The following is a 26,373-nucleotide window of genomic DNA, read 5'->3' as shown; positions in this document are numbered from 1 at the left end:
GTGGGATGCCTAAACTTTCTGTAAAAAATCAAATGTGGCAGGGCCGTCCAGGTGGCGTGGCGGTCTATTCTGTTGCCTATCAACACAGGGATCAGTAGAAAACAGGAGCTAAAAGTAAAGACGTCAGCAAAGACCGCCATCCTCTGCATCATCTCTCCCTATTCACACCCTCTGCATCATCTCTCCCTAACCACACCCTCTGCATCATCTCTCCCTAACCACACCCTCTGCATCATCTCTCCCTATTCACACCCTCTGTATCATCTCTCCCTAACCACACCCTCTGCATCATCTCTCCCTAACCACACCGTCTGCATCATCTCTCCCTATTCACACCCTCTGTATCATCTCTCCCTAACCACACCCTCTGCATCATCTCTCCCTAACCACACCCTCTGTATCATCTCTCCCTAACCACACCCCTAACCACCCCTCTGCATCATCTCTCCCTAACCACACCCTCTGTATCATCTATCCCTAACCACACCCTCTGCATCATCTCTCCCTAACCACACCCTCTGCATCATCTCTCCCTAACCACACCCCTAACCACACCCTCTGCATCATCTCTCCCTAACCACCCCCTCTGCATCATCTCTCCCTAACCACACCCCTCTGCATCAACTCTCCCTAACCACCCCCTCTGCATCATCTCTCCCTAACCACACCCCTAACCACCCCCTCTGCATCGTCTCTCCCTAACCACCCCCTCTGCATCAGCTCTCCCTAACCACACCCCTAACCATCCCCTCTGTATCATCTCTCTCTAACCACACCCTCTGTATCATCTCTCCCTAACCACACCCTCTGCATCATCTCTCCCTACCCTCTGTATCATCTATCCCTGACCACAGCCTCTGCATCATCTCTCCCTAACCACCCCCTCTGCATCATCTCTCCCTAACCACACCCCTAACCACACCCTCTGCATCATCTCTCCCTAACCACCCCCTCTGCATCATCTCTCCCTAACCACACCCCTCTGCATCATCTCTCCCTAACCACCCCCTCTGCATCATCTCTCCCTAACCACACCCTCTGCATCATCTCTCCCTAACCACGCCCCTAACCACACCCTCTGCATCATCTCTCCCTAACCACACCCTCTGCATCATCTCTCCCTAATCACACCCTCTGCATCATCTCTCCCTAACCACACCCCTAACCACACCCTCTGCATCATCTCTCCCTAACCACACCCTAACCACACCCCCTGCATCATCTCTCCCTAACCACAACCCTATCCGCACCCTCTGCATCATCTCTCCCTAACCACACCCTCTGCATCATCTCTAACCACAACCCTAACCACACCGTCTGCATCATCTCTCCCTAACCACACTCTAACCACACCCTCTGCATCATCTCTCCCTAACCACACCCTCTGCATCATCTCTCCCTAACCACACCCTCTGCATCATCTCTCCCTAACCACAACCCTATCCACACCCTCTGCATCATCTCTCCCTAACAACACCCTTTGCATCGTCTCTCTTTAACCACACCCTCTGCATCGTGTTTGTAGTTCAGTGTTTTTCAGCTTTTGTCTTTTGATAAATGGGCTATTGGGCCCTCAACGACCATCTCTGTCCGTGTCACTGCTGGAGAACCCCAGCTGTGGCCGAGCTTTGCCACAGGTGGGATGCCTAAACTTTCTGTAAAAAATCAAATGTGGCAGGGCCGTCCAGGTGGCGTGGCGGTCTATTCTGTTGCCTACCAACACAGGGATCAGTAGAAAACAGGAGCTAAAAGTAAAGACGTCAGCAAAGACCGCCATCCTCTGCATCATCTCTCCCTATTCACACCCTCTGCATCATCTCTCCCTAACCACACCCTCTGCATCATCTCTCCCTAACCACACCCTCTGCATCATCTCTCCCTATTCACACCCTCTGTATCATCTCTCCCTAACCACACCCTCTGCATCATCTCTCCCTAACCACACCGTCTGCATCATCTCTCCCTATTCACACCCTCTGTATCATCTCTCCCTAACCACACCCTCTGCATCATCTCTCCCTAACCACACCCTCTGTATCATCTCTCCCTAACCACACCCCTAACCACCCCTCTGCATCATCTCTCCCTAACCACACCCTCTGTATCATCTATCCCTAACCACACCCTCTGCATCATCTCTCCCTAACCACACCCTCTGCATCATCTCTCCCTAACCACACCCCTAACCACACCCTCTGCATCATCTCTCCCTAACCACCCCCTCTGCATCATCTCTCCCTAACCACACCCCTCTGCATCAACTCTCCCTAACCACCCCCTCTGCATCATCTCTCCCTAACCACACCCCTAACCACCCCCTCTGCATCGTCTCTCCCTAACCACCCCCTCTGCATCAGCTCTCCCTAACCACACCCCTAACCATCCCCTCTGTATCATCTCTCTCTAACCACACCCTCTGTATGATCTCTCCCTAACCACACCCTCTGCATCATCTCTCCCTACCCTCTGTATCATCTATCCCTGACCACAGCCTCTGCATCATCTCTCCCTAACCACCCCCTCTGCATCATCTCTCCCTAACCACACCCCTAACCACACCCTCTGCATCATCTCTCCCTAACCACCCCCTCTGCATCATCTCTCCCTAACCACACCCCTCTGCATCATCTCTCCCTAACCACCCCCTCTGCATCATCTCTCCCTAACCACACCCTCTGCATCATCTCTCCCTAACCACGCCCCTAACCACACCCTCTGCATCATCTCTCCCTAACCACACCCTCTGCATCATCTCTCCCTAATCACACCCTCTGCATCATCTCTCCCTAACCACACCCCTAACCACACCCTCTGCATCATCTCTCCCTAACCACACCCTAACCACACCCCCTGCATCATCTCTCCCTAACCACAACCCTATCCGCACCCTCTGCATCATCTCTCCCTAACCACACCCTCTGCATCATCTCTAACCACAACCCTAACCACACCGTCTGCATCATCTCTCCCTAACCACACCCCTAACCACACCCTCTGCATCATCTCTCCCTAACCACACCCTAACCACACCCCCTGCATCATCTCTCCCTAACCACACCCTCTGCATCATCTCTCCCTAACCACACCCTCTGCATCATCTCTAACCACAACCCTAACCACCCCCTCTGCATCATCTCTCCCTAACCACACCCCTAACCACACCCTCTGCATCATCTCTCCCTAACCACCCCCTCTGCATCATCTCTCCCTAACCACACCCCTCTGCATCATCTCTCCCTAACCACCCCCTCTGCATCATCTCTCCCTAACCACACCCTCTGCATCATCTCTCCCTAACCACGCCCCTAACCACACCCTCTGCATCATCTCTCCCTAACCACACCCTCTGCATCATCTCTCCCTAATCACACCCTCTGCATCATCTCTCCCTAACCACACCCCTAACCACACCCTCTGCATCATCTCTCCCTAACCACACCCTAACCACACCCCCTGCATCATCTCTCCCTAACCACACTCTAACCACACCCTCTGCATCATCTCTCCCTAACCACACCCTCTGCATCATCTCTCCCTAACCACACCCTCTGCATCATCTCTCCCTAACCACAACCCTATCCACACCCTCTGCATCATCTCTCCCTAACAACACCCTTTGCATCGTCTCTCTCTAACCACACCCTCTGCATCGTGTTTGTAGTTCAGTGTTTTTCAGCTTTTGTCTTTTGATAAATGGGCTATTGGGCCCTCAACGACCATCTCTGTCCGTGTCACTGCTGGAGAACCCCAGCTGTGGCCGAGCTTTGCCACAGGTGGGATGCCTAAACTTTCTGTAAAAAATCAAATGTGGCAGGGCCGTCCAGGTGGCGTGGCGGTCTATTCTGTTGCCTACCAACACAGGGATCAGTAGAAAAATGGAGCTAAAAGTAAAGACGTCAGCAAAGACCGCCATCCTCTGCATCATCTCTCCCTATTCACACTTTCTGCATCATCTCTCCCTAACCACACCCTCTGCATCATCTCTCCCTAACCACACCCTCTGCATCATCTCTCCCTATTCACACCCTCTGTATCATCTCTCCCTAACCACACCCTCTGCATCATCTCTCCCTAACCACACCGTCTGCATCATCTCTCCCTATTCACACCCTCTGTATCATCTCTCCCTAACCACACCCTCTGCATCATCTCTCCCTAACCACACCCTCTGTATCATCTCTCCCTAACCACCCCCTCTGCATCATCTCTCCCTAGCCACACCCTCTGCATCAACTCTCCCTAACCACCCCCTCTGCATCATCTCTCCCTAACCACACCCCTAACCACCCCCTCTGCATCGTCTCTCCCTAACCACCCCCTCTGCATCAGCTCTCCCTAACCACACCCCTAACCACCCCCTCTGTATCATCTCTCCCTAACCACACCCTATGTATCATCTCTCCCTAACCACACCCTCTGCATCATCTCTCCCTACCCTCTGTATCATCTATCCCTAACCACAGCCTCTGCATCATCTCTCCCTAACCACCCCCTCTGCATCATCTCTCCCTAACCACACCCCTAACCACACCATCTGCATCGTCTCTCCCTAACCACCCCCTCTGCATCATCTCTCCCTAACCACACCCCTAACCACCCTCTCTGCATCGTCTCTCTCTAACCACCCCCTCTGCATCATCTCTCCCTAACCACACCCCTCTGCATCATCTCTCCCTAACCATCCCCTCTGCATCATCTCTCCCTAACCACACCCTCTGCATCATCTCTCCCTAACCAGGCCCCTAACCACACCCTCTGCATCATCTCTCCCTAACCACACCCTCTGCATCATCTCTCCCTAATCACACCCTCTGCATCATCTCTCCCTAACCACACCCCTAACCACACCCTCTGCATCATCTCTCCCTAACCACACCCTAACCACACCCCCTGCATCATCTCTCCCTAACCACACCCTCTGCATCATCTCTCCCTAACCACACCCTCTGCATCATCTCTATCCACAACCCTAACCACACCCTCTGCATCATCTCTCCCTAACCACACCCTAACCACACCCTCTGCATCATCTCTCCCTAACCACACCCTCTGCATCATCTCTCCCTAATCACACCCTCTGCATCATCTCTCCCTAACCACACCCCTAACCACACCCTCTGCATCATATCTCCCTAACCACACCCTAACCACACCCCCTGCATCATCTCTCCCTAACCACACCCTCTGCATCATCTCTCCCTAACCACCCCCTCTGCATCATCTCTAACCACAACCCTAACCACACCCTCTGCATCATCTCTCCCTAACCACACCCTAACCACACCCTCTGCATCATCTCTCCCTAACCACAACCCTATCCACACCCTCTGCATCATCTCTCCCTAACAACACCCTTTGCATCGTCTCTCTCTAACCACACCCTCTGCATCGTGTTTGTAGTTCAGTGTTTTTCAGCTTTTGTCTTTTGATAAATGGGCTATTGGGCCCTCAACGACCATCTCTGTCCGTGTCACTGCTGGAGAACCCCAGCTGTGGCCGAGCTTTGCCACAGGTGGGATGCCTAAACTTTCTGTAAAAAATTAAATGTGGCAGGGCCGTCCAGGTGGCGTGGCGGTCTATTCTGTTGCCTACCAACACAGGAATCAGTAGAAAACAGGAGCTAAAAGTAAAGACGTCAGCAAAGACCGCCATCCTCTGCATCATCTCTCCCTATTCACACCCTCTGCATCATCTCTCCCTAACCACACCCTCTGCATCATCTCTCCCTAACCACACCCTCTGCATCATCTCTCCCTATTCACACCCTCTGTATCATCTCTCCCTAACCACACCCTCTGCATCATCTCTCCCTAACCACACCGTCTGCATCATCTCTCCCTATTCACACCCTCTGTATCATCTCTCCCTAACCACACCCTCTGCATCATCACTCCCTAACCACACCCTCTGTATCATCTCTCCCTAACCACACCCCTAACCACCCCTCTGCATCATCTCTCCCTAACCACACCCTCTGTATCATCTATCCCTAACCACACCCTCTGCATCATCTCTCCCTAACCACACCCTCTGCATCATCTCTCCCTAACCACACCCCTAACCACACCCTCTGCATCATCTCTACCTAACCACCCCCTCTGCATCATCTCTCCCTAGCCACACCCTCTGCATCAACTCTCCCTAACCACCCCCTCTGCATCATCTCTCCCTAACCACACCCCTAACCACCCCCTCTGCATCGTCTCTCCCTGACCATCCCCTCTGCATCAGCTCTCCCTAACCACACCCCTAACCACCCCCTCTGTATCATCTCTCCCTAACCACACCCTCTGTATCATCTCTCCCTAACCACACCCTCTGCATCATCTCTCCCTACCCTCTGTATCATCTATCCCTAACCACAGCCTCTGCATCATCTCTCCCTAACCACCCCCTCTGCATCATCTCTCCCTAACCACACCCCTAACCACACCCTCTGCATCGTCTCTCCCTAACCACCCCCTCTGCATCATCTCTCCCTAACCACACCCCTAACCACCCCCTCTGCATCATCTCTCCCTAACCACACCCCTCTGCATCATCTCTCCCTAACCACCCCCTCTGCAACATCTCTCCCTAACCACACCCTCTGCATCATCTCTCCCTGACCACGCCCCTAACCACACCCTCTGCATCATCTCTCCCTAACCACACCCCTAACCACACCCTCTGCATCATCTCTCCCTAACCACACCCTAACCACACCCCCTGCATCATCTCTCCCTAACCACACCCTCTGCATCATCTCTCCCTAACCACACCCTCTGCATCATCTCTAACCACAACCCTAACCACACCCTCTGCATCATCTCTCCCTAACCACACCCTAACCACACCCTCTGCATCATCTCTCCCTAACCACAACCCTATCCGCACCCTCTGCATCATCTCTCCCTAACCACACCCTCTGCATCATCTCTAACCACAACCCTAACCACGCCCTCTGCATCATCTCTCCCTAACCACACTCTAACCACACCCTCTGCATCATCTCTCCCTAACCAGGCCCCTAACCACACCCTCTGCATCATCTCTCCCTAACCACACCCTCTGCATCATCTCTCCCTAATCACACCCTCTGCATCATCTCTCCCTAACCACACCCCTAACCACACCCTCTGCATCATCTCTCCCTAACCACACCCTAACCACACCCCCTGCATCATCTCTCCCTAACCACAACCCTATCCGCACCCTCTGCATCATCTCTCCCTAACCACACCCTCTGCATCATCTCTAACCACAACCCTAACCACACCGTCTGCATCATCTCTCCCTAACCACACTCTAACCACACCCTCTGCATCATCTCTCCCTAACCACACCCTCTGCATCATCTCTCCCTAACCACACCCTCTGCATCATCTCTCCCTAACCACAACCCTATCCACACCCTCTGCATCATCTCTCCCTAACAACACCCTTTGCATCGTCTCTCTCTAACCACACCCTCTGCATCGTGTTTGTAATTCAGTGTTTTTCAGCTTTTGTCTTTTGATAAATGGGCTATTGGGCCCTCAACGACCATCTCTGTCCGTGTCACTGCTGGAGAACCCCAGCTGTGGCCGAGCTTTGCCACAGGTGGGATGCCTAAACTTTCTGTAAAAAATCAAATGTGGCAGGGCCGTCCAGGTGGCGTGGCGGTCTATTCTGTTGCCTACCAACACAGGGATCAGTAGAAAACAGGAGCTAAAAGTAAAGACGTCAGCAAAGACCGCCATCCTCTGCATCATCTCTCCCTATTCACACCCTCTGCATCATCTCTCCCTAACCACACCCTCTGCATCATCTCTCCCTAACCACACCCTCTGCATCATCTCTCCCTATTCACACCCTCTGTATCATCTCTCCCTAACCACACCCTCTGCATCATCTCTCCCTAACCACACCGTCTGCATCATCTCTCCCTATTCACACCCTCTGTATCATCTCTCCCTAACCACACCCTCTGCATCATCTCTCCCTAACCACACCCTCTGTATCATCTCTCCCTAACCACACCCCTAACCACCCCTCTGCATCATCTCTCCCTAACCACACCCTCTGTATCATCTATCCCTAACCACACCCTCTGCATCATCTCTCCCTAACCACACCCTCTGCATCATCTCTCCCTAACCACCCCCTCTGCATCATCTCTCCCTAGCCACACCCTCTGCATCAACTCTCCCTAACCACCCCCTCTGCATCATCTCTCCCTAACCACACCCCTAACCACCCCCTCTGCATCGTCTCTCCCTAACCACACCCCTAACCACACCCTCTGCATCATCTCTCCCTACCCTCTGTATCATCTATCCCTAACCACAGCCTCTGCATCATCTCTCCCTAACCACCCCCTCTGCATCATCTCTCCCTAACCACACCCCTAACCACACCATCTGCATCGTCTCTCCCTAACCACCCCCTCTGCATCATCTCTCCCTAACCACACCCCTAACCACCCTCTCTGCATCGTCTCTCTCTAACCACCCCCTCTGCATCATCTCTCCCTAACCACACCCCTCTGCATCATCTCTCCCTAACCATCCCCTCTGCATCATCTCTCCCTAACCACACCCTCTGCATCATCTCTCCCTAACCAGGCCCCTAACCACACCCTCTGCATCATCTCCCTAACCACACCCTCTGCATCATCTCTCCCTAATCACACCCTCTGCATCATCTCTCCCTAACCACACCCCTAACCACACCCTCTGCATCATCTCTCCCTAACCACACCCTAACCACACCCCCTGCATCATCTCTCCCTAACCACACCCTCTGCATCATCTCTCCCTAACCACACCCTCTGCATCATCTCTAACCACAACCCTAACCACACCCTCTGCATCATCTCTCCCTAACCACACCCTAACCACACCCTCTGCATCATCTCTCCCTAACCACACCCTCTGCATCATCTCTCCCTAATCACACCCTCTGCATCATCTCTCCCTAACCACACCCCTAACCACACCCTCTGCATCATCTCTCCCTAACCACACCCTAACCACACCCCCTGCATCATCTCTCCCTAACCACACCCTCTGCATCATCTCTCCCTAACCACCCCCTCTGCATCATCTCTAACCACAACCCTAACCACACCCTCTGCATCATCTCTCCCTAACCACACCCTAACCACACCCTCTGCATCATCTCTCCCTAACCACAACCCTATCCACACCCTCTGCATCATCTCTCCCTAACAACACCCTTTGCATCGTCTCTCTCTAACCACACCCTCTGCATCGTGTTTGTAGTTCAGTGTTTTTCAGCTTTTGTCTTTTGATAAATGGGCTATTGGGCCCTCAACGACCATCTCTGTCCGTGTCACTGCTGGAGAACCCCAGCTGTGGCCGAGCTTTGCCACAGGTGGGATGCCTAAACTTTCTGTAAAAAATCAAATGTGGCAGGGCCGTCCAGGTGGCGTGGCGGTCTATTCTGTTGCCTACCAACACAGGGATCAGTAGAAAACAGGAGCTAAAAGTAAAGACGTCAGCAAAGACCGCCATCCTCTGCATCATCTCTCCCTATTCACACCCTCTGCATCATCTCTCCCTAACCACACCCTCTGCATCATCTCTCCCTAACCACACCCTCTGCATCATCTCTCCCTATTCACACCCTCTGTATCATCTCTCCCTAACCACACCCTCTGCATCATCTCTCCCTAACCACACCGTCTGCATCATCTCTCCCTATTCACACCCTCTGTATTATCTCTCCCTAACCACACCCTCTGCATCATCTCTCCCTAACCACACCCTCTGTATCATCTCTCCCTAACCACACCCCTAACCACCCCTCTGCATCATCTCTCCCTAACCACACCCTCTGTATCATCTATCCCTAACCACACCCTCTGCATCATCTCTCCCTAACCACACCCTCTGCATCATCTCTCCCTAACCACACCCCTAACCACACCCTCTGCATCATCTCTCCCTAACCACCCCCTCTGCATCATCTCTCCCTAGCCACACCCTCTGCATCAACTCTCCCTAACCACCCCCTCTGCATCATCTCTCCCTAACCACACCCCTAACCACCCCCTCTGCATCGTCTCTCCCTAACCATCCCCTCTGCATCAGCTCTCCCTAACCACACCCCTAACCACCCCCTCTGTATCATCTCTCCCTAACCACACCCTCTGTATCATCTCTCCCTAACCACACCCTCTGCATCATCTCTCCCTACCCTCTGTATCATCTATCCCTAACCACAGCCTCTGCATCATCTCTCCCTAACCACCCCCTCTGCATCATCTCTCCCTAACCACACCCCTAACCACACCCTCTGCATCGTCTCTCCCTAACCACCCCCTCTGCATCATCTCTCCCTAACCACACCCCTAACCACCCCCTCTGCATCATCTCTCCCTAACCACACCCCTCTGCATCATCTCTCCCTAACCACCCCCTCTGCATCATCTCTCCCTAACCACACCCTCTGCATCATCTCTCCCTAACCACGCCCCTAACCACACCCTCTGCATCATCTCTCCCTAACCACACCCCTAACCACACCCTCTGCATCATCTCTCCCTAACCACACCCTAACCACCCCCCCTGCATCATCTCTCCCTAACCACACCCTCTGCATCATCTCTCCCTAACCACACCCTCTGCATCATCTCTAACCACAACCCTAACCACACCCTCTGCATCATCTCTCCCTAACCACACCCTAACCACACCCTCTGCATCATCTCTCCCTAACCACAACCCTATCCGCACCCTCTGCATCATCTCTCCCTAACCACACCCTCTGCATCATCTCTAACCACAACCCTAACCACGCCCTCTGCATCATCTCTCCCTAACCACACTCTAACCACACCCTCTGCATCATCTCTCCCTAATCACACCCTCTGCATCATCTCTCCCTAACAACACCCTTTGCATCGTCTCTCTCTAACCACACCCTCTGCATCGTGTTTGTAGTTCAGTGTTTTTCAGCTTTTGTCTTTTGATAAATGGGCTATTGGGCCCTCAACGACAATCTCTGTCCGTGTCACTGCTGGAGAACCCCAGCTGTGGCCGAGCTTTGCCACAGGTGGGATGCCTAAACTTTCTGTAAAAAATCAAATGTGGCAGGGCCGTCCAGGTGGCGTGGCGGTCTATTCTGTTGCCTACCAACACAGGGATCAGTAGAAAACAGGAGCTAAAAGTAAAGACGTCAGCAAAGACCGTCATAAAAGAAACAAACGTTGGTCAAGCTCAGTGCCAGCTAGCAAAAATCTGTAGAAATTAAACACTATACTTACGGGCATCTGAGTGGCGTCTCTCCCTATTCACACCCTCTGTATCATCTCTCCCTAACCACACCCTCTGCATCATCTCTCCCTAACCACACCCTCTGTATCATCTCTCCCTAACCACACCCCTAACCACCCCTCTGCATCATCTCTCCCTAACCACACCCTCTGTATCATCTATCCCTAACCACACCCTCTGCATCATCTCTCCCTAACCACACCCTCTGCATCATCTCTCCCTAACCACACCCCTAACCACACCCTCTGCATCATCTCTCCCTAACCACCCCCTCTGCATCATCTCTCCCTAGCCACACCCTCTGCATCAACTCTCCCTAACCACCCCCTCTGCATCATCTCTCCCTAACCACACCCCTAACCACCCCCTCTGCATCGTCTCTCCCTAACCATCCCCTCTGCATCAGCTCTCCCTAACCACACCCCTAACCACCCCCTCTGTATCATCTCTCCCTAACCACACCCTCTGTATCATCTCTCCCTAACCACACCCTCTGCATCATCTCTCCCTACCCTCTGTATCATCTATCCCTAACCACAGCCTCTGCATCATCTCTCCCTAACCACCCCCTCTGCATCATCTCTCCCTAACCACACCCCTAACCACACCCTCTGCATCGTCTCTCCCTAACCACCCCCTCTGCATCATCTCTCCCTAACCACACCCCTAACCACCCCCTCTGCATCATCTCTCCCTAACCACACCCCTCTGCATCATCTCTCCCTAACCACCCCCTCTGCATCATCTCTCCCTAACCACACCCTCTGCATCATCTCTCCCTAACCACGCCCCTAACCACACCCTCTGCATCATCTCTCCCTAACCACACCCCTAACCACACCCTCTGCATCATCTCTCCCTAACCACACCCTAACCACACCCCCTGCATCATCTCTCCCTAACCACACCCTCTGCATCATCTCTAACCACAACCCTAACCACACCCTCTGCATCATCTCTCCCTAACCACACCCTAACCACACCCTCTGCATCATCTCTCCCTAACCACACCCTCTGCATCATCTCTAACCACAACCCTAACCACGCCCTCTGCATCATCTCTCCCTAACCACACTCTAACCACACCCTCTGCATCATCTCTCCCTAATCACACCCTCTGCATCATCTCTCCCTAACAACACCCTTTGCATCGTCTCTCTCTAACCACACCCTCTGCATCGTGTTTGTAGTTCAGTGTTTTTCAGCTTTTGTCTTTTGATAAATGGGCTATTGGGCCCTCAACGACAATCTCTGTCCGTGTCACTGCTGGAGAACCCCAGCTGTGGCCGAGCTTTGCCACAGGTGGGATGCCTAAACTTTCTGTAAAAAATCAAATGTGGCAGGGCCGTCCAGGTGGCGTGGCGGTCTATTCTGTTGCCTACCAACACAGGGATCAGTAGAAAACAGGAGCTAAAAGTAAAGACGTCAGCAAAGACCGTCATAAAAGAAACAAACGTTGGTCAAGCTCAGTGCTAGCTAGCAAAAATCTGTAGAAATTAAACACTATACTTACGGGCATCTGAGTGGCGTAGCGGTCTATTCCGTTGCCTACCAACATGGGGATCGCTGGTTCGAATCCCCATGTTACCTCTGGCGTGGTCGGGTGTCCCTACAGACACAATTGGCCGTGTCTGCGGGTGGGAAGCCAGATGTAGGTATGTGTCCTGGTCGCTGCACTAACGCCTCGGTCGGGGTGCCTGTTCGGGGGGGAGGGGGAACTGGGGGGGAATAGCGTGATCCTCCCACGCGCTACGTCCTCCTGTTGAAACTCCTCACTGTCACGTGACAAGAAGCGGCTGGTGACTCCACATGTATCAGAGGAGACATGTGGTACTCTGCAGCCCTCCCCGGATCAGCAGAGGGGATGGAGCAGAGACCGGGACGGCTCGGGAAGATTGGGGGTAATTGGCCAAGTACAACTGGGGAGAAAAGGGGGGAACCCTCCCCCCCCAAAAAAAAACAAACATCAAATGTGGCTCGTTAGAAACTTGTAAATGGACTTAATACGCTGGTGTCCCAATGCTGAGGTTCAGAGTTCAACCCCCAGCACTGCTTGGCGAAGCAGGCAGTAAAGAGAACATTGCCAGGGTTCCAGGGTTGGGAGCTGGTGGGGGCAATATGTCCTGCCGTTGCAATTAGTGACTCATATTTAGGGCTGCACAATTCTGGAATAAATGGTAATCACAACTCTTGAGCTTTGAATTGAGATCACAATTCTTGCTAATTTCTGAATGCGCTGATTTTGTTAAAAAAAATATTTATTGAATTATTTCACAAAACATGCAGTGCATGCATAATAGCAATTCACAGATAAAAATATAAACACGATGATCTCAAAAATATCTTGGTAAATGGGTGCCAGCACGACGTTTTGAACAGCTGGGTTGGTAAAATGTGTTTCCTGAGCTTCATGGCGAGAGGGCGTGATTACTCATGTTGAATGACCAACGTTCATGTCATGGCTGGCTTCATGTTAAACTGATCTGAGGTCAGAGGAAGCTGGGCTTCTCCTCTCTTCTGTGGCTTGACGTTCTGCTGACCACTGGTGGAACAGTCTCCATGGACACTCTGAGAACACATGGACAAAAATAGTTGATTAGTTGCATGGCAGCCTCACCTCCCACTACCTAACAATGCTAGCAGGCTGCGGTCAGTATGGCGGACCATGCAAGGCGCCATGACAGCTCAGCTGGAAGCCCCTCACACCTCGAGACTGGAAGTCACGTGATCTCTTCTGTGGGAATGAGTGATGGAGTTGCTTTCTACTAGCAGCTGTAAATAAATATTGTGACAGGAGAAGAGAGAGAAGCTGTGACCAGCTCTCCATGTGCCTGAAAACAACTGATCACTTTCTCAAAAGCCAAATGTTTTAGAATTTTTTTTACTACCAGTGTTACACTGTGAGTAAAAACTAGACCTAGTGTGCTGCCACCAGGTGCAGAGAGAACAAGCCATGCAAGCATTTCAAAATCTAGCTCATAGTGACGTCATGTTGGGAGGTGACTGATCACATCCAGCCAGTCCATTCACAGTCACCGTTAGAAGAAGGCAGTGACTTGGTGAACTGATGGAGAAGTTACTGATGATGTGAACTCATGTTCATTCATAGTCTGAGGCACCGCGTTTTTTCTTTGTTGTTGAAAGGACAGGATTAAGTCTTGTTCATTAATAATAATAACAATAATAATAATAATAATAATAGATTAAATTTTTAAAGCGCTTTATCAGACACCCACAGCGCTCCCCGGGGGGCGTAAGTCACCTCAACCACCACCAATGTGTAGCAGCCATTTTGCACCAGAACGCTCACCCCACATCAGCTTGAGCTGGAGAGAGAGGAATCATATAGCCACTTACTTGGGGGAAGATTAGGTGGCCAGATGGAGAGAGCCAGGTTGGGAATGTTGCCTGGACACCGGGGAACCCCTACTCTTTGTGATAAGTGCCACGGGATCTTTAATGACCACAGTGAGTCAGGACCTCGGTTTAACGTCTCACCTGAAGGACGGCATCTCCTACAGCACAAGGGTCCCCGTCACCACACTGGGATATTGGGATTTTTTTTTTCAGGACCAGATGGAAGACTGCCCCCTACTGGCCCACCAACACCACTTCCGGCAGCAACTCATTTTCCCAGGAGGTCTCCCATCCAAGTACTAGCCAAGCCCACACCTGCTTAGCTTCTGTCATTTGGCAGAGCCAGGGTACATGTTGGTATGGCTGCTGGCCATTTGCCCCATAAGCTGCAGCTGTAAAGCTGCGTGTAGCGCTGATCTCGTATCCAAAATCTCCAAAACGAAGCCAGTGAGTAAAATTATGTAAATGATGTACGCAGGGTGGCCAAAAGTACAACATAAGACCCAAGTTGTAAAACATGTTCTCAATATAGTATATGTTTAACATGTAATCTAGAGAGTTACCAGTATATTGCATAGCCTGCATTTATTTTTGAAACCACTAGCTGTTGCTCTTCGTACCCTCCTTCTGTAGTGACTCCCTCTGGGAGTGTTTGGTTATTTTTCAGTTCTTGTTCAGATAATTTTCTGTGTCAGCGAGTTCTGCATGTGTACATGAACAGTGACGCAAACGCTTCACTAAAAAAAAACTTTTGTTTAAAAGAACTCTCTGTCCCCCTCTGCCCCCTCTGTCTCTAATTCCACGGTCCACGGTCTTGTCGAGCTGTTATTGTTGTTTTAATCAACAGACCCCTTTTAGAATGGACTCCTTTTAGACTTCGTTAAAGAGGTCCACCTTTTTTCTCCGTCAGCATCTTCCAGCATGAGAAGATGCTGACAGCTAACTGTTAAGGCTAGTTCAGAGGCTTGACATACCCTACACGGACCCTACCCCGCCGGGGTCCGCGCGGACTACAATGACGCAATAGCTGACCTCAGCGTACGCCCGTCTGCCTGCCCATGTCAGCGCGAAGCTCCGTTTTTGTGACCGCGCGTACCCAACGCTCACGTACCGGTGTCACACAAAACATGGCTCGGCACGAAACTGTTTCACATCCACATGCGTTTCGTGTGGCACCAGACACCTTCTTTAGTTTCTTCTTTGTGGCTTTACAACTTTTATGCAGTATGGAGACGATGTTTTTCCTCATCCATCCTTCTGCTATCCCTCCCCAACATGCTGAACGCCCCCTCTCTACCTCCGCTCTCTACTTAAGTGGTGCAACATACCACCGCCGTGAGAGTTTTCTTTCCATCACAGCCTGGCAACAGAGCAGCTCTTCTTCCTCATCCTCGGACAGCGCCGTGTTGCTTACAGTCTGTAACTTCCGGCGGAAAAGGAAAACGACGCGCAAAGATTGTGGGAAATGTAGGCCTTGGGTATGCGTTGGTACGCCTGGCCTATGAAAAGACTATGAAAAGGCGTGGTCCGTCCACACAGTGTCTGCCCCCTGTACTTACAGACTATGTGAGCGCCATAAGTGGACAGAAACTACATCATGTCTGCTCCACAGAAGAGACCAGGTGACTTCTGGTGCCTCCAGCTGAGGTGTCCTGGTGCCTCGCATGTTCAGCAGTACTGACTGCTGACAACTGTCGCAACTTATTCAGCTTCATCACCGTCGCTGCCGTTGCATTGGTCACGGCGGGTTGTGGGGTTGTGATGAGGGCATTGAAATAATGCATATCACCTGGCGAATATCAGCTGTTGCATGTTCAGCGGAAGACATTTTCTAGTGTTATTTGTACGTCATTTGCCGGGATTGAACAGAAATGCTGACTGTGAAAGCGTTCAGTCTTGATGAAAAACAAAACCCAGCACAGAAATAAATGTTGAGTGCTGTGAGCACACAGCGTAACTGTGGTTGCCTCTGAGAAAGTGAGCCACTTAAAGGTATGGCCGTTCGCAGAGGAAAGCTAAGACAGCCACTTGCAGACCTGCCACCCCATGGAAATCTTTTTGCATATCACTCCTCCGCCACTCCACTGGCCCTCTGCTACTTGGCTGCAATGGCTTCTGTGCATACCTGTAGTCCTCTGACTCCCGGTTTCTACTGCAGCGGTCATACCAGTTTCCTGTTTGTTGGCGTGTGCTAGTGACAATGGCGTGTTTATGGCGATGCCTGCAAGATTTACCATGGATAAATGTCAACGAAGTGCACACAACTGTCCACACACTTTCACCTGCACCTCCCAGCAAACGGGTGAAACGTTTCAAGTTGTACACATCATGTTACGTATGAGGATGAGTATCCTCATCATAATGATGGACGTATTATGAGGATGAGTATCCTCATCTTCCTAATGATGGATGTATTATGAGGATGAGTATCCTCATCATAATGATGGACGTATTATGAGGATGAGTATCCTCATCTTCCTAATGGTGGGCGTATTATGAGGATGAGTATCCTCATCCTCCTAATGGTGGACGTATTATGAGGATGAGTATCCTCATCCTCCTAATGGTGGACGTATTATGAGGATGAGTATCCTCATCTTCCTAATGGTGGACGTATTATGAGGATGAGTATCCTCATCATAATGATGGACGCATTATGAGGATGAGTATCCTCATCTTCCTAATGGTGGACGTATTATGAGGATGAGTATCCTCATCCTCCTAATGGTGGACGTATTATGAGGATGAGTATCGTCATCTTCCTAATGTCGGACGTATTATGAGGATGAGTATCCTCATCATAATGATGGACGTATTATGAGGATGAGTATCCTCATCTTCCTGATGGTGGACGTATTATGAGGATGAGTATCCTCATCTTCCTAATGGCGGACGTATTATGAGGATGAGTATCCTCATCATAATGATGGACGTATTATGAGGATGAGTATCCTCATCTTCCTAATGGTGGACGTATTATGAGGATGAGTATCCTCATCTTCTTAATGGTGGACGTATTATGAGGATGAGTATCCTCATCCTCCTAATGGTGGACATATTATGAGGATGAGTATCCTCATCATAATGATGGACGTATTATGAGGATGCGTATCCTGCAAAATGCTCCCAGGATATTTCTATAGGTTAGCAGGTGTGAGCGTCTGCGGGCGGGAGAGGTAGCAGCCTGTCAGTCTCTTTTCTATCTGCATGTATGTCTCGTCTGTCTGGTTTAAACCTCGGTCTTTTCTTGTTTGCTGGTCCGCTTGCTGTGTTTTTAAGTGTCTTTTGGTAGTTGTGTGGTTTTAAAATATCATTAAATTGCTTTTGATCGAGCACCCCGGTGGCTCAGCTGGTAGAGTGGTATCACACAAAGCTGAGTTCTTACCGCAGCAGCCTGGGTTCCAATCCGGCCCGGGACCTTTGCAGCATGTCATCTCCTGTGTCTTTCTCTACTATCAAATAAAGGCAGAAAAAAAATCCTTTTGATCACGTCGTGTAATGGCAAAGGGAAAATGAAAAAAAAACGCGGTTCACATCCGTTCCTCAGAAGCCACGTCATGAATAAGCAGGATGAACATGATGAGGTGTCACCAATCAGACACAAAGAAAGTGGTCATGTGACGTCAGCTTAGGACATGTTCAAAACAATGTGGATTTAATAACTGTTGACTGAGTATGAACTCATGTAGCAGTTGGACAGCTAAGTAAGTCTTTCTCACCAGAGATCGGCGGTTCAAACCTTGGTTGGGATGAGTCTCCAGTAGGAGTCTGTGGCTTACACTCCGCATGCTGTACGAGCCAGCTACCTCTCAGGGGTACACAGCTTTGGGCGAAAGTGTCTGCTAAATTAAACTGTAACATTGTAAACATTGTAAGACACCTCGCCAATTAGCAGATGAACTGCAACTTCTGAAATATTCAGCACAACGAGGAAAGAAACGCTGTGATAATCTAGTACATTTGCCAACTTTTGGATCCCGCAGAACAGTATTTTTTTTCTGGTAAATAGATTTATACGGGGGCGTCCGGGTAGCGTAGCGGTCTATTCCGTTGCCTCCCAACACGGGGATCACCAGTTCGAATCCCCGTGTTACCTCCGGCTTGATCGGGCGTCCCTACAGACACAATTGGCTGTGTCTGCGGGTGGGAAGCCGGATGTGGGTATGTGTCCTGGTCGCTGTACTAGCGCCTCCTCTGGTCGGTCGGGGCGCCTGTTGGGGAGGAGGGGGAACTGGGGGGAATAGCGTGATCCTCCCACGCGCTACGTCCTCCTGTTGAAACTCCTCACTGTCAGGTGACAAGAAGCGGCTGGTGACTCCACATGTATCAGAGGAGACATGTGGTACTCTGCAGCCCTCCCCGGATCAGCAGAGGGGATGGAGCAGAGACCGGGACGGCTCGGGAAGATTGGGGGTAATTGGCCAAGTACAACTGGGAGAAAAAGGAGGAACCCCCCCAAAAAAATAGATATATACATAATCCTTACATCATTTGAAATGATAGTGGATTACCTTGATAAGATAATTAAATGATCAGTTTCAGTAGACAAGAAATGAAGGAAGCTCAGATTACAGTTATGGGAATAGTATCCATTATTTCTATTGTATTCACTCCTTCATTGTTCAAATCACACACATTTATTTTCACTTGCCAGCAAATTTAGCTCCAAGTTTGCCCTAGTGGTGTGCCTGTGTATTTGTCTGGGATGGGGGTGTCTTCCGTTCAGGTTTTGTCTACTGTCCTCTATGCACAGGGTTACGTGACCAGCCACACCATCCAGAAGTGGTCCGAGCTGAACTGGGCGAGTCACTGGGTGGTCCTCTTCAGTTGGATCTTCTACCGCTTAATGCAGTGATTTTATTAATTGAAGAGGCGGATTGGCAGAGACCAGGATCAGTTTACTGAAAGAGCAGGTGTTACGTAGACCAGATCAGAAAGCGGTCTAGTTTTGACTGACTCTGTTGCTTTTCTCTGATCACTTGTATAGAAGGGTAGAAGACAGTGTTTTTATAAAATGTTCACAGGGAAGGAGATACGGAAAACTAGAACAGAATTCCTGCCAGGAGCTTCACTGAGGTATAATCCCTGGTGTCTGCATCTTCACTGGTGGAGGATAGTTTTGTAAAGCTGGTAGGGACTAAGGTACTGATCAAGCTCTCCAGAGCTCCAACAGCTGCCCTTGTTTGGTTTTCATCTATCAGTGGTCTTTGGGTTTAGCAAGCTGAACAAGGGGTTGTTGGGATTATGTATTGATATCGAGTTGATTTTGTATGCTTTGACCATTATCTTTGATGACTAAAATTGTTTCAAGTCATTTGTATATGTAGAAATACTTTTTTAAAGTTCTTAACTGTATACTCGTGTTCTCGTGCCACGACAGTGTTATATTTTTGTATGTGATGGGTTTGTTTTTATTCAACATTAAAAAAAATTTCAATTACCTTGTTTGTTTTTTCCACAAAGATTTACTCGTTTCTGAACTGTTAAGTACCAAACAGCAAAGAGTTTTCTGACCAGAAGGTAACTTGTCAACTACAGATGAGGAAATGTAACCCAGACAAACTAAACCTTGTGGATGTGTTGTTCTCTAACATTCACTGACCACACTAAAGGCCATGTCCCAGTGGCTGGACTTGTATTGGTTTCCAAACAAGTGATCAAACATTTAAAATGAAGAAATTACAGAAGTCACTTGATGCCTACAATTATGTTGCCTGGCATTGTTTCTGCTACACTGAAGAGCCAAAACATTATGATCACTCACAGGGTAACTGAATTACGCTGATCATCTCCAAACAAGGGCACATATCAAGTTCTGGGTAGATTAGCTGTACAACTACTACTACTACTACTACTACTTTCGGCTGCTCCAGTTAGGGGTCGCCACAGCGGATCATCCGCTTCCATTTCTTCCTGTCTTCTGCGTCTTCCTCTGTCACACCAGCCACCTGCATGTCTTCCCTCACCACATCCATAAACCTCCTCTTTGGCCTTCCTCTTCTCCTCTTCCCTGGCAGCTCCATATTCAGCATCCTTCTCCCAATATACTCAGCATCTCTCCTCCACACATGTCCAAGCCATCTCAATCTTGCCTCTCTTGCTTTGTCTCCAAACCGTCCAACCTGAGCGGTCCCTCTAATATAATCAGTCCTAATCCTGTCCTTCTTCGTTACTCCCAGTGAAAATCTTAGCATCTTCAACTCAGCCACCTCCAGCCCCCGCCTCCTGTCTTTTCATCAGTATCACTGTCTCCAAACCATCTCACAACCATCTTGTAAACTTTCCCTTTAACTCTTGCTGGTACCATTCTGTTGCAAATCACTCCTGACACTCTTCTCCATCCACTCCACCCTGCCTGCACTCTCTTTTTCACCTCTCTACTGCACTCCCCATTACTTTGGACAGTTGACCCCAAGTATTTAAACTCAAATGCCTTTGTCACCTCCACTCCTTGCATCCTGACCATTCCACTGTCCTCTCTCTCATTCACGCATAGGTATTCCGTCTTGCTCCTACTGACTTTCATTCCTCTTCTCTCCAGTGCATACCTCCACCTCTCCAGGCTCTCCTTAACCTGCACCCTACTCTCGCTACAGATCACAATGTCATCCGCAAACATCATCGTCCATGGAGACTCCTGCCTGATCTTGTCCGTCAACCTGTCCATCACCATTGCAAACAAGAAAGGGCTCAGAGCCGGTCCTTGATGTAATCCGACCACCACCTGGAACCCATCTGTCATTCCAACCGCACACCTCACCATTGTCACACTTCCCTCATACGTATCCTGCACCACTCCTACATACTTCTCTGCAACTCCTGACTTCCTCATACAATACCACACCTCCTCTCTCGGCACTCTGTCATAAGCTTTCTCTAAATCTACAAAGACACAATGCAACTCTTTCTGGCCTTCTCTATACTTCTCAATCAACATTCTCAAAGCAAACATCGCATCTGTGGTGCTCTTTCATGGCATGGAACCATACTGCTGCTCGCTGATCATCACCTCTCCTCTTAACCTAGCTTCTATTAATCTTTCCCAAATCTTCATGCTGTGGCTGATCAACTTTATACCTCTGTAGTTGTTACAGTTCTGCACATCGCCCTTGTTCTTGAAAATCGGTGCCAGTATGCTTCTTCTCCACTCCTCAGGCATCCTCTCACTTTCCAGGATTGTGTTAAACAATCTAGTTAAAAACTCCACTGCCATCTCTCCTAAACATCTCCATGCCTCCACAGGTATGTCATCAGGACCAACTGCCTTTCCACTCTTCATCCTCTTCATAGCTGCCCTCACTTCCTCCTTGTTAATCCACTGAACTTCCTGATTCACTATCCCTACATCATCCAACCTTCTCTCTCTCTCATTTTCTTCATTCATCAGCCCCTCAAAGTATTCCTTCCACCTTCTTAGCACACTCTCCTTGCTTGTCAGCACATTTCCATCTCTATCCTTGATCGCCCTAACTTGCTGCACATCCTTTGCAGCTTGGTCCCTCTGTCTAGCTAATCGGTACAAGTCCTTTTCTCCTTCCTTAGTAGTGTCTAACCTGTCATACAACTCACCATACGTCTTTTCCTTTGCCTTTGCCATCTCTCTCTTTTTGCTTTACGCTGCATCTCCTTGTACTCCTGTCTACTTTCTTCATCTCTCTTACTATCCCACTTCTTCTTTGCCAACCTTTTCCTCTGTATAATTTTCTGTACTTCCTCATTCCACAACCAAGTCTCCTTGTCTTCCTTCCTCTGTCCTGATGACACAGCAAGTACCTTCCTAGCTGTCTCCCTCACTATTTCTGCAGTGGTTGTCCAGCCATCTGGCAACTCTTCACTACCACCCAGTGCCTGTCTTAACTCCTGCCTGAACTCCACACAACAGTCTTCCTTCTTCAACTTCCACCATTTGATCTTCGGCTGTGTCTTCACTCGCTTCCTCTTCTTGGTCTCCAAAGTCATCCTACAGACCACCATCCGATGCTGCCTAGCTACGCTCTCCCCTGTCACCACCTTGAAGTCTCCAATCCCTTTTAGATGGCGCCTTCTACATAAGATATAGTCCACCTGTGTGCACTTTCCTCCACTCTTGTACGTCACCCTGTGTTCCTCCCTCTTCTTGAAATATGTATTCACCACAGCCATTTCCATCCTTTTCGCAAAATCGACCACCATCTGTCCTTCCACATTTCTCTTCTTGACTCCATACCTTCCCATCACCTCCTCATCACCTCTGTTCCCTTCACCAACATGTCCATTGAAGTCCGCTCCAATCACCACTCTCTCCTCCTTGGATACCCTCTCCACCATATCGTCCAACTCACTCCAGAATTCTTCTTTTTCATCCATCTCACACCCAACTTGCGGGGCATATGCGCTGATAACATTCAGCAATAAACCTTCAATTTCCAGCTTCATACTCATCACTCTGTCTGACACTCTCTTCACCTCCAGCACACTCTTGACATACTCTTCCTTCAGAATGACCCCTACCCCATTACTCCTCCCATTCACACCATGGTAGAAGAGTTTGAACCCACCTCCGATACTCCTGGCCTTACTCCCCTTCCACCTGGTCTCTTGCACACACAGTATGCCTACCTTTCTTCTTTCCATCATGTCAGCCAGCTCTCTCCCTTTACCAGTCATAGTGCGAACATTCAAAGTTCCAACTCTCACCTCCACATGCCTACCCTTCCTCCTCTCTAGCTGCCTCTGGACATGCTTTCCCCCTCTCCTTCTCCTTCGCCCAACAGTAGCATAGTTTCCACCAACACCCTGCTGGTTAACAGTACCGGTGGCAGTCGTTGGTAACCCGGGCCTCGACCGATCTGGTATGCAAGTCTTATTTATGATCCGCATATTTGATTTGGCAAAGATTTTACGCCGGATGCCCTTCCTGACGCAACCCTCCCCATTTGTCCGGGCTTGGGACCGGCACTAAGGATGCACTGGCTTGTGCATCCTCAGTGGCTGGGTTATTAGCTGTACAACTACTACTACTACTTTACTACTGCTACTTTCGGCTGCTCCCGTTAGGGGGCGCCACAGCGGATCATCCGTTTCCATCTCTTCCTGTCCTTTGCAACTTCCTCTGTCACACCAGCCACCTGCATGTCCTCCCTCACCACATCCATAAACCTCCTCTTTGGCCTTCCTCTTCTCCTCTTCCCTGGCAGCTCCATATTCAGCATCCTTCTCCCAATACTATACCCAGCATCTCTCCTCCACACATGTCCAAGCCATCTCAATCTCGCCTCTCTTGTGCCTGATGGATGATGGCAAACACCTGGTGCAGTGCAGCGCTCGTCTCCTCAGAGCGCGAGCCGAGCGCTCGGATGTTTCCGGCACGTCCGAGCTGGGGGAGTGGCTTGAACGTGCCGGGGAGGCAGCTCGGGGCGGTGTAACCACAACAGGACCCCCCCCCCTCCTACGGGAGACACCGGGCGACCGTCCGATGGCGTTGGGGTGGGCCCGATAGAACTCCTCCAGGAGTGCTGGGTCGGTCAGGTAGGACCGGGGAACCCATTTGCGGTCCTCGGGCCCATAGCCAACCCAGTCCACCAGGTATTGGTACCCACGCCCCCGGCGGCGTACGGCGAGCAGCTGGTCGACATCCCAGACCATGTCACCACCGTCGAGGACCCTGGGGGGTGGAGGAGCTTGGACAGGGGGAGACAGGGGGCTGGTGGCTACCGGTTTGAGGCGCGAGACATGGAAGACGGGATGGATCTTGAGTGAGGTAGGGAGATGGAGACGCACCGCCGAAGGGTTGACGATGCGGTCGATGGTGTAGGGACCGACGTAGCGGGGAGCCAGCTTCCGGTTGAGGGTAGGGAGGGGCAGGTCCCGGGCCAGGAGCCATACCCTCTGGCCAGGTCGATAAGCTGGGGCCGGCACTCTCCGCCGGTTGGCGCTGCGCCGGGCCCGCTCTGTAGCTCGCAACAAAACGGCCCGGGCGGTCTTCCAAACGCGCCGACATCGGCGGAGATGGGCCCTCGTGGACGGGACCGCCACCTCCAACTCCTGATGGGGGAACAGAGGGGGTTGATAGTCCAGGGAACACTCGAAGGGGGACAAACCGGTAGTCGAACTCTCCATGGAGTTGAGCGAGTACTCCACCCAGGGCAGGTACTTGCTCCAGGAGGCGGGGTTGCTGGTGGTAACGCAACGCAAAGCCGCCTCCAGGGCTTGATTGGCCCGCTCTGCCTGCCCATTGGTCTGGGGGTGATACCCGGAGGAGAGGCTGACCGTGGCCCCAATCCCCTTACAGAAGGCCTGCCATACCTTCGAAGTGAACTGGGGACCACGGTCAGAGACAATGTCCAGGGGAATCCCATGGGGTCGGACGACGTGGGAGACGAGAAGGTCCGCCGTCTCGGCTGCAGAGGGGAGTTTGGTGAGGGCAACAAAGTGGACGGCCTTGGAAAACCGGTCGACAATGGTCAGGATGGTGTCATTGCCTTGGGACACGGGGAGGCCAGTTACAAAGTCCAAGGCAATGTGGGACCAAGGTCGGCCGGGGACAGGAAGGGGGCGCAGGAGACCTGCTGGAGGGCGATGGAGAGCCTTGCTGCGGGCGCAGGTGGTGCAGGCTGCCACGAACTCTCTGGTGTCTGCCTCCATGGTGGGCCACCAGAAACCCCTGCGGATGAAGGCCGCCGTTCGGTAGACACCGGGGTGGCAGGCAAGATGGCTGGAGTGGCCCCACTCCAGCACCTGGGGCCGGACAGAGGGAGGCACAAATAGCCGGTTCCGGGGTCCATTGCCTGGGTCGGGATGGGCGCGCTGGGCCCTTCTCACCACTGATTCGATGGCCCAGGTGACGGCGCCCACCACCCGGGCCGGGGGAAGGATGGTGTCTGGGGCGTCAGGGGACCCCTCGGGAAACAGACGGGAGAGGGCGTCTGCCCTGACGTTCTTGGTGCCCGGGCGGTAGGTGAGGGTGAAGTCGAACCGGCTGAAGAAGAGAGCCCAGCGCGCCTGCCTGGGGTTGAGCCTCTTAGCCGTCCGTACGTAGGTCAGGTTTTTGTGATCGGACCATACGAAGAACGGCTGCCCTGCTCCCTCCAGCCAGTGTCTCCACTCCTCTAGGGCGGCGTGGACGGCCAGCAACTCCCTGTTGCCGATGTCATAATTCTTCTCCGCAGGACTGAAACGCCGGGAGAAGGCGCACGGGTGGATCTTCTGGTCCTCCTCCGACCGCTGGGAGAGGACGGCTCCGATGCCCGTGTCCGATGCGTCCACCTCCGCGATGAACTGTCTGCACGGGTCCGGGTGCGCGAGCACCGGAGCCGTTGTGAACAGCCTCTTCAGGGCCAAGAAGGCGGCTTCCGCCTCCGAGTTCCAGGAGAAGGGGCGGAGGTTGGAGGTGAGTGCAGTGAGGGGGGCGGCCACACGGCTGAACCCCCTGATGAAGCGCCGGTAGAAGTTTGCAAACCCCAGGAAGCGCTAGAGTTGCGTCCTGTTGGTGGGCCGTGCCCACTCCTCCACCGCTCGGGTCTTCCTGGGGTCAGTGCGGACGAGCCCCTTCTCCACGATGTGGCCAAGGAACTCCACGGAGGCGGAGTGGAACACGCACTTCTCGGCTTTCACGAAGAGCCTGTTCTCCAGCAGCCGTTGGAGGACCAGGCGGACATGCTGGTGGTGTTCCTCCTCAGTCCTGGAGAACACGAGTATGTCATCCAGGTACACCACCGCGAACGTGTTCAGCATGTCCCGGAGCACGTCGTTGACCAATGCCTGGAAGACGGCCGGG

At 51.4% G+C, this 26,373-nt stretch overlaps 1 protein-coding gene across 1 annotated transcript in view; it reads left to right on the top strand.

Moving 5' to 3' along the window:
• The window catches only part of LOC130106647 (protein-serine O-palmitoleoyltransferase porcupine-like), an 87,477-nt gene extending 67,425 nt beyond the window's left edge, over positions 1-20,052 (top strand). The window contains exon 13 of the mRNA XM_056272830.1: positions 19,372-20,052. Coding sequence (XP_056128805.1) covers positions 19,372-19,473 — 102 coding nt within the window. The 3' untranslated portion in view covers positions 19,474-20,052. The remainder of the gene's footprint in view (positions 1-19,371) is intronic.
• Positions 20,053-26,373: the final 6,321 nt, after the last annotated feature.

This window comes from Lampris incognitus, chromosome 2, assembly GCF_029633865.1.
Source record: "Lampris incognitus isolate fLamInc1 chromosome 2, fLamInc1.hap2, whole genome shotgun sequence".
In the NCBI taxonomy this organism is placed as follows: Eukaryota; Metazoa; Chordata; class Actinopteri; order Lampriformes; family Lampridae; genus Lampris; species Lampris incognitus.
The sequence above is the reverse complement of the archived record's forward strand: the minus strand, read 5'-3'. Positions and strand labels throughout refer to the sequence as shown.